The following is a 17,571-nucleotide window of genomic DNA, read 5'->3' on the forward strand; positions in this document are numbered from 1 at the left end:
CACACACACACACACACACACACACATTTATATAGGCTATATCTATTATATATGACTATAAATATGTGTTTTCTTGTGCCTACGAAATTAAAATTAGGAATTCTGAAGAGTCAACAGAGCGAAATATTTAATTCATTAAAATGCCAGACGGTCGCTATTTTCATGTTAGTTTTTTATTTCCATTTTTCCTGTCCTGGAGGGTCAACTAAAGTATAAACTAACTGTAGCCATGATTGCTCTGCGATAAACCCGTGAGTTTGGAGGAGACAACGTCGTAGTTCCTTATGTATGTTATCGATGAGGGTATTAAGCTACATCAGCGCGTGTGCGCAGGTTTTACGCACCTAGACACCGGAGGGAGCCGTGCGGCCTTCCCCGGTGGAGGTCAGACATACGGTAGCACATATTCGTTTATGATCTCGTGCATCTGACTCGAGATAGTTTCAATAACGTTGTATAGTTATGGATCCATGAACGCGCATCAAAAAGAGCTCGATCTTGAACGCTTAAAACTTTAAAACATGTTCTGTGCTACATTAGGCCATAATGTCCTAATCCAGTACACACGCAGCACGGTGTTTAAACAGGTTTCTCTCGCAATCTCATTTGTGACAAGTGCCAGCTATAAAGTAACTCTTAAATTCTCCTGGAGCAGTTATTTTGTGCATGTTAATTATAAATCACATTCGTTCCTCAATAGCAGAAATATTCTCATTCAAATGATACCGAATCAGTTGGAATGTCAGTCTGCCCCCCCCCCCCCCCCCCCCATTATTGGGCTCAAAGAGGGGAGATGCATACTTCTATAACGTTGATTGAATTCAGTTGCTTAGCAACTAGTGTATGGGAAATCATCCGCGAAATTTAAATTTTTGAGCGTCGGGATTTGTGCGTTTTGCTGAATAGTCACCTCCAGGAAAAAGTTGAGGGATAAGCATTTCTCTTCCTTTTTTTAGCGTCGCTTTCCAAGGGCCTGAAACGAAACTGTCTCCAACGAAATTAATTAGGTCTAAGTTCATTTAAGATAATTTTCTCCCCAAAATTAGTATATAAAACCGCCAGCATTATGATCACAGCGGATTACTAATAAACATCATAAACACGTTCATCAACAGTTATGATAGGACATTTGTTAGGAAGTCTTTGGTCTTGCTATTTTATTTGAACGTGAGTGATAACCCAAGCTTTCTGGGTGATTTACAAAATACTGTAGAGCAGGGCCTCGAAATACTGCTGCGCTCAAAGTCGAACACACAACTTCTGTAAACGTGTCAAAATGCTGCTGATACATTTTACTGGGGTAGTAAGCTACATTTGGGGTAGTAAGCTACCTTTGGGGTAGTAAGCTACCTTTGGGGTAGTAAGCTACCTCTGGGGGTGGTTGCCTTAGATATAGCTGATGAAGTTTCAAAAGTAACAGGCAGGGACAGACAAATTCACTGAGCGGACAAAATATCATACGATCACTGACGAGCCAAACAACCAAAACAACACGCACAAAACTCTACACGCCCATAAGGCATTCACAGTCATCACATATTATCGCGTTTTGTCAAATATTATAGCACGTATTATAAGTGTATTAACTTTTCCATGTGTACGTCTGTGCAGACATACGAGAGAACGAGCGACAGACCGTAACAGTAATTCGGGTTTAGACAAACACGTGTGTACGCTGTCGAGATGCGCGAAAAATATCAGCGTCAGTTTCTTACCGCCGGACTGTTTTGCTTAGTGGTCACTGAATCGTGCAGCTGCTGCATGCGCTAAAACACAGCCAGGGTCCTGCACGCGACGCCTGCATGCATTTGGGTTGACAGGCGTCACAAAAAAGGAAAAGAAAAGGGAATTATAATTCACGTGCACAGCACCGTCAACAAAAGCGCGTGACACAAACTACCCAACTGTAAACACTCCGGTTCGATCAACCTTCAAGTTCACTCTGGCGGGACACAGGCCCACTGAACAGACACTACGATAGTGATGCATTACGTGGCACAACCGGGGCGTTCAGACGTCCTCCGGACAGAAAAGAAATCGGTTCCGTAGTTTAAAACGGTGACGTATTTGTAAAGATGTGTCGTTGAGGACGTCAAATATGAATACAGCACAGCGGATGGTTTAAATGTAAAGTCTACAGAGGAGGCCTAAAAACATTTGCAAAAACAGCAGAGGGTTCCAATACTAACACAAGTCTTTCCAAAGTCACCGCATCGTCAGAATACTCGAAGTCTACTAAAACAACATTTCCAAACGCCACAGCTGTATGGTATTTGCAAATGATCATTTTTCAAGGCCTTAAACAATTCTGCCAAAAATATCATCTGTGAATAAAATGAGACTATCTACGATCTCAGGCAAAACACACAATCAGCTTTTTTTTCATTCTAGCAAATTTATTATTCTCATTCATCTCTTATGGAATCACTACTGAAATTAAATTACAATCAAATCATCACATCAAAATACCCTTGTTACCTACTGCCAAAGTCATATTGATTTGTGCTCCTTCATAAAAGATGATACAAAAATTAAACAAAACAAAGAAGAACCACAACAGAAACCGGGAGAGAACATTTTACACAAGTCTGGGGAAAATAAATTACTGTTTGGAATAATCCATATGTATCCCGAATAAAATATTAAACAAAGCATTTTAATGAAAAATATAAAGCAAATAATTCCGATCAGTATCTGATCTAATGAATCTATATATTGCCGGCTTTACATAATCTTGTTTATTAAAACCTACCAAAGAACACTGCTGGAAATGGCAGCACGCGGAACATCCCGCCCGGGCCTTCCTGGGCGCGCGCGGGGGATCTCAGCGAGGCGCAGCTGAGACACGGTCAGTCTTTTTTTCAAATGTCCGTTTTTTATTTTATTTTCTTCAAAAAAATCCGCGAGACGTTCAGTTCTTTACGTAAAAACGGGTTCAAAAGACGCGATCTTAGAGATCAGAACACAAGGGCAGTCTTTGGGGGTCTTTTGTGTGTTCATAAGGGCTGGAAGGCAAAGAAGAAAATTCCCATTCGGTCTTTTTTGTGAAAAAATTAAACCATGCAGTCTTCTCTGCAAAATAGCTTGGGAGTCTCGTGCATGCCGCTTCTCTCCCCGTTGCTGCTGAATTGCCCTTTTTGGGGGGTATAACGTCCCAGCTCGACACATATAATTGCCTACTTCGGTTGCCTCTCAAACACGAGACATGTGTAGGGGTTTGGCCCAGAGACGTGGCGCTTCGTTTCTAATGCCTGGTTTCATTTTCCAGTTGAAGTTAATGTGCCAAAATTACCTGATGGAACGAACTTGTAGTTGTCACCCTCGGGTCGCCCGGCTCGTTCGGCCCACTTAAACTTGCATCTTTTAAGTAATCTACTAAAAAATGTCCCTGAAAGAAAAAGCAGACAAAACCTTTTAGGTTAAGACATTATGGGCCGGGAAGAAGGTTATCGGGCGGATTGGGGTTGAACAGACAGAAGGGTGTGATTTTTCTCTGGTGAAAAATATATGAAACACGTCTCACTTCATATTCCCTCACAATCACAGTATCAACATGTTTTGCTATCTCGTTGATAGTCTGTGGTCTTAGATTATTCATATATAAAATATTTTTTTAGTCTTTTACGCTGTTCTATGTCTCACTGAACATTCGTTTGCAGTCCATGGAGGGGGGCGGTGTGTCTGCACTCACATTGCCGACCTGAGAGTACACATCCTCTGGCGTCTGCGGCACTCCCGGGGGCGTCATCCTTTTCTCTTTCTGTCTCCGATTGCAAAACCACACTCTCACCACCCCTCCTTCTCTAGCTGCAGGTTGTCCGCCAGAGTGCTTATCTCTTGGGCCGAAGGCTTGGGACATTTTAGAAAGTGACTCTCCAGCGCGCCCTTTACGCTCACTTCGATGGAGGTGCGTTTCTTGCGCTTTCTACCCTGCGCGGCGATCTTGTCGATGCTGGTGGGGCTGCCGGTGGGAGGAGTCCGCTTCCTCCAGCCATTTGTTTAACAAGGGCTTCAGCTTACACATGTTTTTAAAGCTGAGCTGGAGAGCTTCGAAGCGACAGATCGTGGTCTGCGAGAAGACGTTCCCGTACAGCGTGCCGAGCGCCAGTCCCACGTCAGCCTGAGTGAAGCCTAGTTTGATCCGCCGCTGTTTGAACTGCTTGGCGAAGTGTTCCAGGTCATCCGAGGTCGGCGTGTCCTCGTCGGAGTGGGGCTCGTGGCTGTTCACTCCGTGGTGCGGCTGCTGGTGGTGCTGGTGCTGGTGGTGATGGTGGCGGTGGTGGTTACCGTGCTCGAGCTCCGGGTGTCCCCGCGCACCAGCCCCGGGTGCACCAGGCTTTGACCACCGGGCGGGCTGAGCATGCCGTTGACCGGTGAAGCCCCCGGGCTGGGAGTAGATGAGCGGCTGTTGTTGCTGCTGGCTGCCCGTGAGAGAGATGTGTCCAGCGGCCGTGCCTCCCCAGGCCCCCGCGTGGCTCTGGTGCGGACCTAAATGCGGAGGCCTGTGGTGCAGCGCTGTCCCCCGCGTGCAAATCGTCTCTTCCCGAACTGCTTTTCACGTCCTGCTGTTGTTGTGGACTGCTCGTCATCCCGACGGGACCGGACGACCAAGGCGCTCGAGCTTCGGCGGCGACCACCGCGGCGGTGGCTGCAGCGACGGCCGCGTGAGGCAAAGACGTCACCCACTGGTGCGCGTGGCTTAGCATGTGTCCCCCGCTGCTCGCGGACATTGCGCCCTGCATGAAATCACTTTGTACCATTTTAACCGTCGGGTCGCCCCGGTACGCACCGGACACCGAGGTTACCGCAGCGCTGCCCGGCTGCATGACACCGCCTCCGGCGTCCGAGTGCACGATGGAACCGGACGATAATATACTACTGCTGGGTAGGTAAGGGTTGGACGCCGCGTGGCCATCCCACCGCCGTTATGGGTGTCTGTTGAATACCCCTCCCTTTTGCACAAACTTTTTTTTAATGCAGGCAAACTGTATCTCATGAATTATTCAAACTTTAAAAGTCTGAAGTGTGTTTTGGCGAACACCATCGAAGTACGTCAACAAAAGCCAGGAGAAATGTGGACAGAGAGCGAATAAAAAGATCCGAAGGCTACACTGTGCAATTGGAATATTCATATGTTTGAGACATAGAACTGAACAGAAACGATTATTCCTAATTTTATGTCAATTTCAAAAGTTTTCCGACGTCATACACAGTCCTCCACGCTCAAGATGCTTTCGAAGAAAAAAAACAAATTCTCAAAAAAAAAAAAAAAAAAAACCCATGCAAAAACTTTTCCTCGCAATAAACTTCTGTTTGCAGAACACGATGATATTTGTCCTTAAAATATGGTCCAAGTAAACGACGGTCGCCGAGTGGGAAAACGTAAACGTGACTCCTCCCGAATTTCTTTTGTAATTTAGGCCGCAGAGGTTTTCTTGATGCGGCCTTTTCCTCCTCTTTTGTGGATTCTTTTATAGTGCAGCAGAGTCTGCGTCTTTGTTCTGTTTTGATGTGTTTAAACCTGCCAAACCGCTCCAGCTGGAGTACAATCCAGTATTACAGTGCGAGGCAACGTCGCCAGCCTTCTTCCCCATTCGGCTTGTTCCTCTCTCTCTCTCCTCTCTCTCTCTCTCCTCTCTCCTCTCTCTCCTCTCGTCTCTCTCTCTCCTCCTCTCTCTCTCTCTCTCTCCTCTCTCTCCTCTCCTCTCTCTCTCTCTCTCTCTCCTCTCTCTCTCTCTCTCCTCTCTCTCTCTCTCTCCTCCTCTCTCTCTCCTCTCTCTCTCTCCTCTCTCTCTCTCTCTCTCTCTCTCTCCTCTCTCTCTCTCTCTCCTCTCCTCTCTCTCTCTCCTCTCTCTCTCTCTCTCTCTCTCCTCTCCTCTCTCTCTCTCTGACAGTTAGCTCCGCTCCGTTCCACCCTCAGCGCTCGAGGACACGTGAATGTTTACCCTGCGCTGCTCACATCGTCCGCGTCTTTTCCCCAAATACGAGGAAGTCGAGTGCATGCATCTCCTTGATTGGATAGCTACGGCATGATTGACAGGTCTACACCCCCCACCACCCCTCAGGCGCGTAGACCCCCCCTTCCGGCGATTCCAATTGGCTGCTTTTGAATTCAAATAAATAAATGAAGACACACAAATGATTGCTATAAAGAATAATAACTAACATTATTACACATCAGACTGAACATATTTTTCCTGCAACTGTTGTGCGTAGTTTATAAGACGGGGATGCTGTTAGCAGCATTACATATAGCAACAATAAGCAGTTGTAAAACAGTACTAGTCTGTATTGGAATTACGAGAAATAACTGGAATTTAGATTAGAAATACGAGCATAGATGATTGTACAGAACTAAGCGGGTGATGCATTAATATGCAGAGGAAACTGGGAAACCGAATTGAAATTTATGAATAAGTCCAGTGTCACTGGAACGATACGAGAGCCCCGCGACTGTTCGGCTGTCAGGACGAATGAAAGAACCAGGTCAAAAATAGGCATGACGTTTAGTACTGCTGAATTCAGAAGTTTTAGGAGAGAAAATTCTTTTCCCCCCGCATATGTGCTTAAAAGATGCACTTTGAGAATAAGGTTGTACGTCGGGTTCTTAAGAGTTAACGCGTGATGGTGAGACGCGCTTCCAAGCGGAAACGCGCGCGCCCAAGCAGCCCCAGCAAGGCAGTGCAGACTAAGGAGCACGCGCACCAGGGCACAGTCCTGTAGGGACTCGCAAATATATATACGACTTCTCGTGAGAGTAACAAAACCAACGAACGATGCACGCATCATATTCGTTTTGAGATTGCGAGCTGGAGTCTATGTGCTTCGTCACCAGACCCCTACAGAGTATGGATCCATCCAGGGCTATAAATGAATGTCAAATCTGAATTCGAACTGGCATGTTTCTTCTCCGACGAGCCAGAGCTCAGATGTGTCAAAATAAACCAAACAAAGCATAGTCTCAGCGCGAGATTATTTCTCTTGTTAATGCAGTAGAAAAAAAAAGAAATTTGCATACTCCAGTAGTCTATAAAAATGCACGAATTCTCTAGATAATTATAATTTTTACACCAAAAATTATTCCAGTGGGTATCACACTGCACGGTTAACCGCCGGTTTAATTCACTGAGAACGCACATAAAACACAGATACAGATTTTGTAGGGTCTATAAGGGAGAACCGCGCTTTCCCCTTCCCAGTAGATTTAATTTGGATCAGACTCAAAAACCGGGAGAACCTCGTGGATTTGTTTACACTGCATGTCAGCGCAGAGGCGCCGTGGGGCCGTCTGTTCATTAATATACAGTGAGTTCTGGTCTATTCATTAATATACAGTGAGTTCTGGTCTAAATTACTACTATGCATTTCATACCACTCGCTTTCAAAGGACGTCTCGTGTGGCTACAAGGAACGTGAGAAACCGGGATAAGGAGAGAATCGCTCACTCAGAAGAGTCAAAGCAATTTCAAATGTTCAAGCCTTCTCCGTTTGAAGTTCAATGTTGTTATCTGAAAAGCAGGGTGTTTACTATTTATTTGTTTATGTAAGGAGGTCCGCGTGGTCCCATTTGTTTTCGGTGCACGAGCTGGAAAATTCCCCCAAGTATAAGAAGAGTCGAACAGTTAGTGCTGATTTTCATTTGCATAAATTTTCATATATTTTAGTGAAAATAATAGCGGTGCCGAGGAGAGCTGCGCTCAGTTGAGTCAGAGCGAAGAAAACCCGAGGACGAGGACCGAGGACCGAGGACCGAGGACCGAGGACGAGGACACAGCGGCCGGGGCGGAAAACAACGTCTGAGACTTTTTTGGGGTATCTGGAGTCCTCGCGGTAAGTGACGGACATTCTGTCCTTCCCTCTTATTGCCCTGGTGTTCAATTTGTACCTTAGTAACCTACAAAAACAGGCTTTCGGAGTATTTCTTAGTATAAATATATATACGTGAGCTTTTACCTAAAGAAAATCAATAGGGCTTTGTGTTGCTTTTAGCTTCATAAATAGCGAGCAGACGGTTAAGCTGTGCGGGTTTGTAGTGAATGTCCAATGGAGAAAGCGCAATCAATCACATTTAAACAGGAGAGCCTCGGCGGAATACTCCAGCAGTCACGTACAAGTGGATATCTAGTCCTTTACATAAATCGATGTCTGACTTCTTCTAAAGTTTGATGAAACTTGAGCAACATCACTGACGTGCACGTGGAGTGTAGCCTGTAACCGCTGTAATAATAACCTGCGTGATTCCTAGCGGTAAATAAACAGGGACCACTGAACGCGTCCTGGAGAAGGGGACACCTTACACGTTACACGTTACACCTTACACGTTACACGTTAGCTGGGTTTACCTTGGCATAACGGGAGAAAGTGTGTGAGAGAGTGTGTGTGTGTGTATATATATATATACTCTCACACACTTTCCTTTCTCTCTATATTTGTTATATATATATATATATATATATATATATATATATATATATATATATAACAACATATATATATAACACAACATATATATATATATATATATATATATATATATATATATATATATATACTCACACACTTTCCTTTCTCTCTATATTTATTGTACATATATATATATATATATATATGTATATATATGTGTGTGTGTGTGTGTGTGTGTGTGTGTGTGTGTGTTGTGAAAGCGAAAGCTTTGCACGTTTTCTCACGGGTTAACTGTGTGTCCCCGGTTGAATCGCGCAGCCCCCAATAAGCCCGTTTGTTTCATCAGGCATTTCTGAACCCTGCGTTTGGGTTGCCATGGTGAGACGAATAAAAGGGGGACACTGGTCGCATTAAGCTATATGTTTGTGCACTGGGGTTTAGATGAAAGACCTTCAGTGGAGCCAAGATGATCCAGCCGAGCGCCAAACTCACCCCTCAGATTCGTTTAGTCGTGAGGAACGTGGTCGTTTTTACAGTAATCCGTGGTGAGTTACTGGATTGACGGCGTGTTCGTCTGTACTGCTTTGGCTCTCAAGATTAAAATCTAAGCTGGCAGCGGTTTGCCGGCGGACGCGCTGTGCACGAGGATGTTACCGGCAGGTGGCGCGCGTATTCACGGGCGCAGCTGTGAGTGGCGGGAGCGAGCAGCGCGTTATTATGGAGAGCGGTCTTTTCTTTTCTGCGAAGATAAGTGAAAACTTCGTTGAAAACTATCGCATTTGATCATCTGAATGGTGTGATTTCAGCGATGCTCACACGGATAGAGGGGAAAGACTCGAGTTAAGGAAAAAACAAATTTCGTTTCTGTCAAAGTTTTAGATTGTTGTATTGTAATAAAACAAAACAAAATGAGGCAATTTGATTCGAGCCTAGGGCTATACAATCAAGCACTTTAACCTGACCAACTGCTGTCTCAAAGAGTTTTAGAAACATGTTGGTTTTACCCAATAAATCTTTATGGGGAAAAAACCCTTAGTCGTGGAACCATTGGAGTTGCCAGAATAATGATGCATTTGTATATTTCATATTTATTGCGCCGGTTATACAACTAAATCAAACAGGAGCAACTTTATCTGGTCAGGACAACTTTGGTCAAGACCGTTGTTTTCTATAAACCCCCCATCGTCATCGTTTTGTTGAGGTAAAATGTTAAGACACAAAAATAAACACAAAGTATTTAGAAATGTCTCAGCGGGGAAACTGAACACCAAATGCTCGAATATATTCACACGCGCATTTGGCCACATTTGCATATTTCCGTTTATAAATGATTGTGTCAACTCAATACTGAGTTGTTGCGTGAACAGATTTTGTCATTTTATCACGTTCTTACATTTTTATACTAAAAGCGTCCATGGTCCGTAAAACGTAGTCAGCAAGGAAACTATTAAAGAAGAATAACGTATCAGTATGGATAAACCGAGCAGCAAATCTGCACAACAGAACTATCGAATAGTTAAAGAAACTGGATAATTTAAAGATAACATTATTTACGTTTTTTTCTTCACATCCACTTTAATCATTGTAAATTAAAATGTAATTAATCTAAATAAAATATATTCGTGCGCCTTGCTTCTAAATCAGTGGATATTTGAGGATTTGATGTTTTAGTGTTCAGAATCGACAAAGCAGGCCTACTTCGACACGTCTTGCTATGATGTCTTATGATAATTTGTAGGAACACATGTATGCACGTGTTTGCATTTGTCTGTGCGCGAAACTTACACTTCCAAGGCAGCGACGTTAGGGACAAAGCGCGTGATTTTATTGGTATTTTTAAAATGAAAATTCGACGACAACGTACACATATAACCATTTTACATGTAAAAAGATGACGCGTAGCATACAATATTAACAATAATAAAAAACTAAAACGGTGAGGAGTTAAACTAAGTTGGAGGCGATATCCTGCCTTCAGTTAAACTAAGTTGGAGGCGATATCCTGCCTTCTGAGGTATCAGATTAATGCTGATACTTCTGTACTTGAAATAGTTCAACTTTAGGAATGTCTACGGCACAAAATAAGCTGTTTTGAAAAAACTACTCGAGGTATTTCTTTTTTTTAATGAAATTTCAAAGAGCTCATCAGAAAACTCATGGAGTGAGCCGAACAATCGCGTGAACGTAGAAGCGTCATAATTTAGGAGAGAAAGAATGACGTTGTTTGTTATCGTCGCGCGACACACGGAACACTCGACGCGTCACGGCGTTCCGGTTTATTGCTCTCTCTGCTCCCTAGTGCGTCATTTTCATCCGCTCCGGTTCAGCGCGGCGCCCTGGCGACGTCTGCGTGGAAAACGGCGCTGCAGAATTTTCTGCGTTGTGCGACGATGATGCACGCGTCTTTATTCATGAATATATCAGCTAACCCTTATTGATCGCGTCATTTCTTATTGGAAATCAATGCAAATATCGTAATTCGCTTGGGCTAAATGAATTCCAAGTTGCGTTGTGCTAGTAAACACGGTGAATGGCTTATGCAGTGAAGTGAATGATGAATTATTCATATCGTTTAAGTTAGAAACAGGGGTTGTGCATGTATATTTTCATACTGAGTTGAGATGGAGTGTTGTGTTCTTACTCGTATACAGATTTAGATAGCCCAGTTGAAGGAACTGATTATCCGCCTGGGTCAGGACGAGATGCCACGTGGGTCCCTTTTAGTGCCAGAACACAGCAAGGAAGAATTTAAATATGATGATGTCATCTGGATTGCTGTAAAGTACCCAGGGCATCAAAAGGTCACTTCATCAGCTGGGCAGGAGGACAGCCAGCAGCACAGCGGGGCTTCACCCGGGCTGCTGGGCCATGTGGGGCGTGTGTCCTCATAGTTAGATGTCAAACTGCCCTCACAGTGCCTCTCTGGGTGAAGACGTGTGCTAGTGTGTGATGTGCTTAACTGGTTTATGGGATATGGGATGAGAAACTACCAGACAGAGATTTCTATTGTAGGACAGAGGTCCCTATTGTAGGACAGAAGTCTCTATTGTAGGCCATGCACAGATATCTGTACACTGGATGTGGGGAGGAAATGGGTAAACGTGTCCTCACTGGACCCAAAGGAGGACCACACTGTGTCCTCACTGGACCCAAAGGAGGACCACACTGTGTCCTCACTGCTGTGCACCGCTCCACCACTGGATCACACTATCTAGACCGAGCCATGCCCATGGTGACTGGTCCACTTTGGTTACGTGAGTCGTTATGTACTGTAAATATGCCACAGGGATTAGGGTCAGTATTAATCAGCGTTGTGGTTGTGTCAGCCATCAGCCGTGTGGCGTGGAGGAGGGGTGGGTGTGAGTGGCCACGTGTCCTCGGCCACTGAGCTACATGGCTTGTAGCTCCTGTGTTTTTGTTTGCCAAACAGCAGCTTCCCCTGGAGAGAGAGAGAGAGAGAGAGAGAGAGAGAGAGTGAGAGAGAGTGAGAGAGAGTGTGTGTGGTGCCTCCCTGTTCATGCTTACATTAATCACAGCGTTTATTTCCCCAGAGACATGCCGGCACGGATCACCCCCCAAATCCCAATCAGATTGGATAACGGAGAAAAGGAACACGCAGGATGACCCGGAGCATCCTCTTCCTCACGCAGGACGACCCGGAGCATCCTCTTCCTCACGCAGGATGCCATGAAGTCTCCTCTTCCTCATGCAGGACGACCCGTAGCATCCTCTTCCTCACGCTGGATGGAATCTCCTGTTATTTCCGACTGCGTTCTGGGACACAAAGTGCATGTTTGTGTGAGAGAGACACAGAACATGTGTGTGTGTGTGTGTGTGCTAACGAGAGGCCTGAACAGTGTCTGTGGCTGCTTGGTACTCTGTCCTGTGTTTAGATTTCCATGGAATCTGGGCCTGCTCTGTAGTCTGGACTCTGTGTGGTTTTCGCTGCCACACAGAAGTGTCTGAATGCATCTCAGGCAGAGGGGAACAGACATGGCACGTTTTCCTGTACAGCGATACTGAAATAATTACAGACCGGATGGCTACTGGTGCTTAAACCCAGTACTGACCAGCATGCTGAATCATCAGAACAAACCACAGGCCATTTTTAGTACCTAGAATGAGCCAAACAGTTTTTTAAATGAAGAATCATTATTCAGAATAGCAATGCAACCCCAGTCCAAACAAGACCGAATCTGAATCCTCAAAGCTGAGCTAATGTGTTTGTTCAAGTCATTTAATTTGATTGTTGCCATATTTGACTTCTATTATAACTGAAACAGTGTATATAAGTAACCATGAATAATACACAAACAGCAAAAACAAACAAAGCCCTTTGAGCTAGTGCAGCCCTGGAAGCCGCTATGTCTGCGGTAGAGCCGGTCCCCAGCTGCAGGAAACTTCACCAACACCATTACTACAGGTAATGCAAATAAAAGCACATGGCCACAATATCTCCATGCTTACTGTCAGGGGAGCTACGGGTCTGGAGATCCACGGAGAAGTCCGTATTCTTTTATATGATGAAGTGAAATGCCTTATGGGACATTTAGTCTGGCACCCAGTGTGCCAACGTCTCGTTTACACATCAGCCATGGTAGAGACGGCTGGAGGGGCCTTCACCACGGGTAACCACAGGTAACCACGGGTAACCACGGGTAACCACGTGGTGGTCTCTTAGTCTCCTGCCACACACCCGTCTGGTGTGTGTCAGCACGGTCTGCACTGGGGACGCCTTGATTCACGTCAGCCTCATGTACAGTAGACGCTAATAGTTCACAGCAGAGACAAACCTAACTGTTTGTTTAGAAACAGGTGCGCATACATCTTCTTAGCTCAGTTCCCCTGGGGTCTCCCTCCCTCTCTCTCTCTCTCTCCCCCCTCTCTCTCTATCTCTCTGTCTCTCTCTCTCTCTTTCTCTCTTTCAGCAGCCTACTCCACTAACTCCGGCCTGAGCTCACACTGAGCTGCCCACTGCTGGTGACTCAGTGTCCGGGTGGGCAATACATCTTGCCCAGGGGGGGCCACACACACACCATATTCTTAGCAACATGTGCCCGGCCTGGGTTAGAGCTCCACAAACACCCACCATACATGTGCCACTGAGGGTGGAGGCTGAGGGTGGAGGCTGAGGGTGGAGGCTGAGGGTGGAGGCTGTGGGTGGAGGCTGTGGGTGGAGGCTGAGGGTGGAGGCTGTGGGTGGAGGCAGCTATAGGAACATATGTGTCTTGTGTGTGAAGCTGAAAAGTCAATGAGTCTGACCTTTGATCATGGTTGTGGCTGTTCAGTATTGCCGCAAAGTGTGTGTTCAAACGCACGTGTGTGTGTGTGTGTGTGTGTGTGTGTGTGTTTGTGTGAACCGAGACATTCTGATGCAAATTTAATCCACATGTGCACACAGGTTTGCCTGGTTCTTCTCCGTGGAGTGTTCCGTTCACACTGGAGCAGGAAGCCGTGTCGATAACCACAGGCACGTCTGGCATTCACTCGTGTTCACACCGGCCACAGTGAAGTTTGCGTGCTGCTTCTTAATGTGTGTGCAGGTTCTGGTGAGCTGCAGCCCAGAGGATTAGACATCACACTGAAGCAAAGGGCACCCAAATACACACGCGGCCGACACACACACACACACACACACACACACACACACACACACACACACACACACACACACACACACACACACACACACACACACACACACACACACACGTCACCACGCAGGAGTTTCTCCCACAGGGCAAGCAAACACACAATTAATGTCCACAAGGACAGTGACATCATGGGCTTTCTGTGTTTACGGTCCCTTGAAAGTTTGTGTAGATTATCTTGTGATGACTTGGAGGCATGAGGGAAATTCCAGTGAGGGTGTTACTTCAGACAGCATGTACCTGAGTAATATGTACCTGAGTAACATGTACCTGAGTACCATGTACCTGAGTAACATGTACCTGAGTACCATGTACCTGAGTACCATGAACCTGAGTACCATGTACCTGAGTACCATGAACCTGAGTAGCATGTACCTGAGTAGCATGTACCTGAGTAACATGTACCTGAGTACCATGAACCTGAGTAACATGTACCTGAGTAACATGTACCTGAGTAACATATACTTGAGTACCATGAACCTGAGTACCATGTACCTGAGTAACATGTACCTGAGTAACATGTACCTGAGTACCATGAACCTGAGTAACATGTACCTGAGTAACATGTACCTGAGTAACATGTACCCGAGTACCATGTACCCGAGTAACATGTACCCGAGTACCATGAACCTGAGTAACATGTACCTGAGTAACATGTACCTGAGTAACATGTACCTGAGTACCATGAACCTGAGTACCATGTACCTGAGTACCATGTACCTGAGTACCATGAACCTGAGTAACATGTACCTGAGTAACATGTACCTGAGTACCATGTACCTGAGTAACGTACCTGAGAGGATTGTCCACATCACTATTAGCTCTTACACAACTGCACCAGGCCCATGGATTATAAAAAAGGAAATAGCATCATATTTATATGCAAACAGCAGGTGTGTTAAGGTCGTGTGGATGGTCTTATATAGTCTAAAACAGCAGGTGTGTTAAGATCGTGTGGATAGTCTTATATAGTCTAAAACAGCAGGTGTGTTAAGGTCGTGTGTATGGTCTTATATAGTCTAAAACAGCAGGTGTGTTAAGGTTGTGTGGATGATCTTATATAGTCTAAAACAGCAGGTGTGTTAAGGTCGTGTGGATGGTCTTATATAGTCTAAAACAGCAGGTGTGTTAAGGTCGTGTGGATGGTCTTATATAGTCTAAAACAGCAGGTGTGTTAAGGTTGTGTGGATGATCTTATATAGTCTAAAACAGCAGGTGTGTTAAGGTCGTGTGGATGGTCTTATATAGTCTAAAACAGCAGGTGTGTTAAGGTTGTGTGGATGGTCTTATATAGTCTAAAACAGCAGGTGTGTTAAGGTTGTGTGGATGGTCTTATATAGTCTAAAACAGCAGGTGTGTTAAGGTTGTGTGGATGATCTTATATAGTCTAAAACAGCAGGTGTGTTAAGGTCGTGTGGATGGTCTTATATAGTCTAAAACAGCAGGTGTGTTAAGGTTGTGTGGATGATCTTATATAGTCTAAAACAGCAGGTGTGTTAAGGTTGTGTGGATGGTCTTATATAGTCTAAAACAGCAGGTGTGTTAAGGTTGTGTGGATGGTCTTATATAGTCTAAAACAGCAGGTGTGTTAAGGTTGTGTGGATGATCTTATATAGTCTAAAACAGCAGGTGTGTTAAGGTTGTGTGGATGGTCTTATATAGTCTAAAACAGCAGGTGTGTTAAGGTCGTGTGTCCTGTACGCTTCGTTCTGCTGTCTGAAGTGTGTGTTCTTTCTTTTGCAGGTAAGGAGAGGCTGAACATCTCCAGGGATGGACACACACACACACACACACACACACACACACACACACACACACACACACACACACACACACACACACACACACACAAGCACACAAACACACACACACACACACACACACACACACACACACAAACACACACACACACACAAACACACACACACTCACACACACACACACACACACACACACACACACACACACACACACACACACACACACAAACACACACACACACACACACACACACACACACACACACACAAACACACACACACACACACACACACACACACACACACACACACACACACACACACACACACACACACACACACTGTCTCCCTTGCTTCCGTTTGCAGCTCACACTCCTTCAGCCTTTACGGCCTGACGGCTATTTTTCTATTTCACTTTGAGAGACTATAAAAATATGCAAATGCTGTTGTTAAAGGAGGAAGTGGAGCCCCTCCCCCGCGCCCACATTGAGGAGTCCAAGGTGCAGGAATCTCACGTTTGTCTTACTGGCTGTACGGCAGTTATGTGACCTGCTAGGAGGGGCAGGATATTAAAAGTAGTTTCCAAACGCAGCGCTGTTGCTTGGTCTTATTTTCAGTCCTGTGTCTAGAACTCTGGAGTGGGACGTCATCACAGCCTCAGATCACAGCACATAGAACCACCCCCCTAACAGCTGCTGAAGGGAGGGGTGGTTCTATTAAAGGGAGGGGTGGTTCTGTTAAAGGGAGGGGTGGTTCTGTTAAAGGGAGGGGTGGTTCTGTTAAAGGGAGAAGTTGAGGGTATGACTTGCCATGGTGCTGACAAGGATTAGGTTTAGATAAGGTTAAGGTAGTATATTAAGGGCTAGAGTTAGGGTTAAAGTTAGGTTTTAGGGTAAGGTTTGGGTTAGGGTTAGGCTTATGGGTTTGGGTTCACACAAACCATTGAACGATCGTATTAGATTAAATACACTGGCTTCTCATGAAAACCTGAAGCTTGTGGAGACACAGAGAGAGAGAGAGACAGAGAGAGAGAGATGGAGAGAGAGAGAGAGAGAGAGAGGGGAGAAGGGGAAAGGAGAGCAAGAGATGCACTAATCTTCATGGTTTTATTTGATTTCACTCCAATATCCTTCTTATTGTCCATCATTGTGAGGGAGGCGTTCTCAGTAAATCGGCCTTAATGGCTGTAATAACACTACACAGACGTGTGTGTGTAAACGGAGCTACAGGAACACACATTCAGTAAGCCTGGAAGGTAAGTGTACAATGCAGGGAGTGTAACCCATAAACGTGACGTTAATAACTGGACACTTAAACCTAACTGAGTCTAAAGGCATTTTGTGCTAAGTTCAGACTCCAATGATCACCCGAGAAGATGTATAAACGTTTAAATCTGGAGATTTTCATTCCCTAACGTACCCCCTTATTCCCTAACATACCCCTCTCATTCACTAATGTATTTACCACATTCCTTAACATTCCCCCCTCATTCCCTAACATACCCCCCTAATTCCCTAACATACCCCCCTCATTCCCTAACATGCACCCTCATTCCCTAATCTACCCCCCAATTCCCTAACATAACCACCTCATTCCCTTATGTACCCCCCTCGTTCCCTAATGTACCCCCTAATTCCCTAACATTTCCCCCTCATTCCCTAATGCAGGCGTACTCAACTAAATTTGTCCGCGGTCCAATTTTGGCAGATACCTGTGACCTGAGGTCCGGTGTGGCGGGGGGGGGGGTGGGGGGGGGG

General features: G+C 45.3%; 1 protein-coding gene and 1 long non-coding RNA gene across 3 annotated transcripts; one reads left to right on the plus strand and one right to left on the minus strand.

Annotated features, from left to right (window-relative positions):
• Positions 1-2,389: 2,389 nt before the first annotated feature.
• On the minus strand, positions 2,390-4,919 carry LOC143502710 (POU domain, class 3, transcription factor 3-B-like; the record flags this gene model as incomplete). The annotated part of the gene is given in 7 exon segments (XM_076995378.1): positions 2,390-3,388; positions 3,692-3,793; positions 3,796-3,969; positions 3,971-4,305; positions 4,308-4,371; positions 4,373-4,522; positions 4,524-4,919. Coding segments are annotated over 7 exon segments (1,335 nt in total), but the record flags the coding sequence as incomplete, so codon positions are not given.
• Positions 4,920-7,003: 2,084 nt separating this feature from the next.
• On the plus strand, positions 7,004-16,405 carry LOC143502708 (uncharacterized). 2 transcript variants are annotated; one of them, XR_013127123.1, is made up of 4 exons: positions 7,004-7,305; positions 7,665-7,830; positions 11,955-13,873; positions 15,798-16,263. It is a non-coding gene; the product is annotated as an uncharacterized LOC143502708 (long non-coding RNA). The 2 variants fall into 2 exon arrangements; XR_013127122.1 differs by lacking the exon at positions 15,798-16,263 and adding an exon at positions 16,270-16,405 and having other exon boundaries at positions 7,005-7,305.
• The last annotated feature ends 1,166 nt before the right edge of the window (positions 16,406-17,571 follow it).

Source organism: Brachyhypopomus gauderio, unplaced genomic scaffold (genome assembly GCF_052324685.1).
Source record: "Brachyhypopomus gauderio isolate BG-103 unplaced genomic scaffold, BGAUD_0.2 sc201, whole genome shotgun sequence".
Lineage (NCBI taxonomy): Eukaryota > Metazoa > Chordata > Actinopteri > Gymnotiformes > Hypopomidae > Brachyhypopomus > Brachyhypopomus gauderio.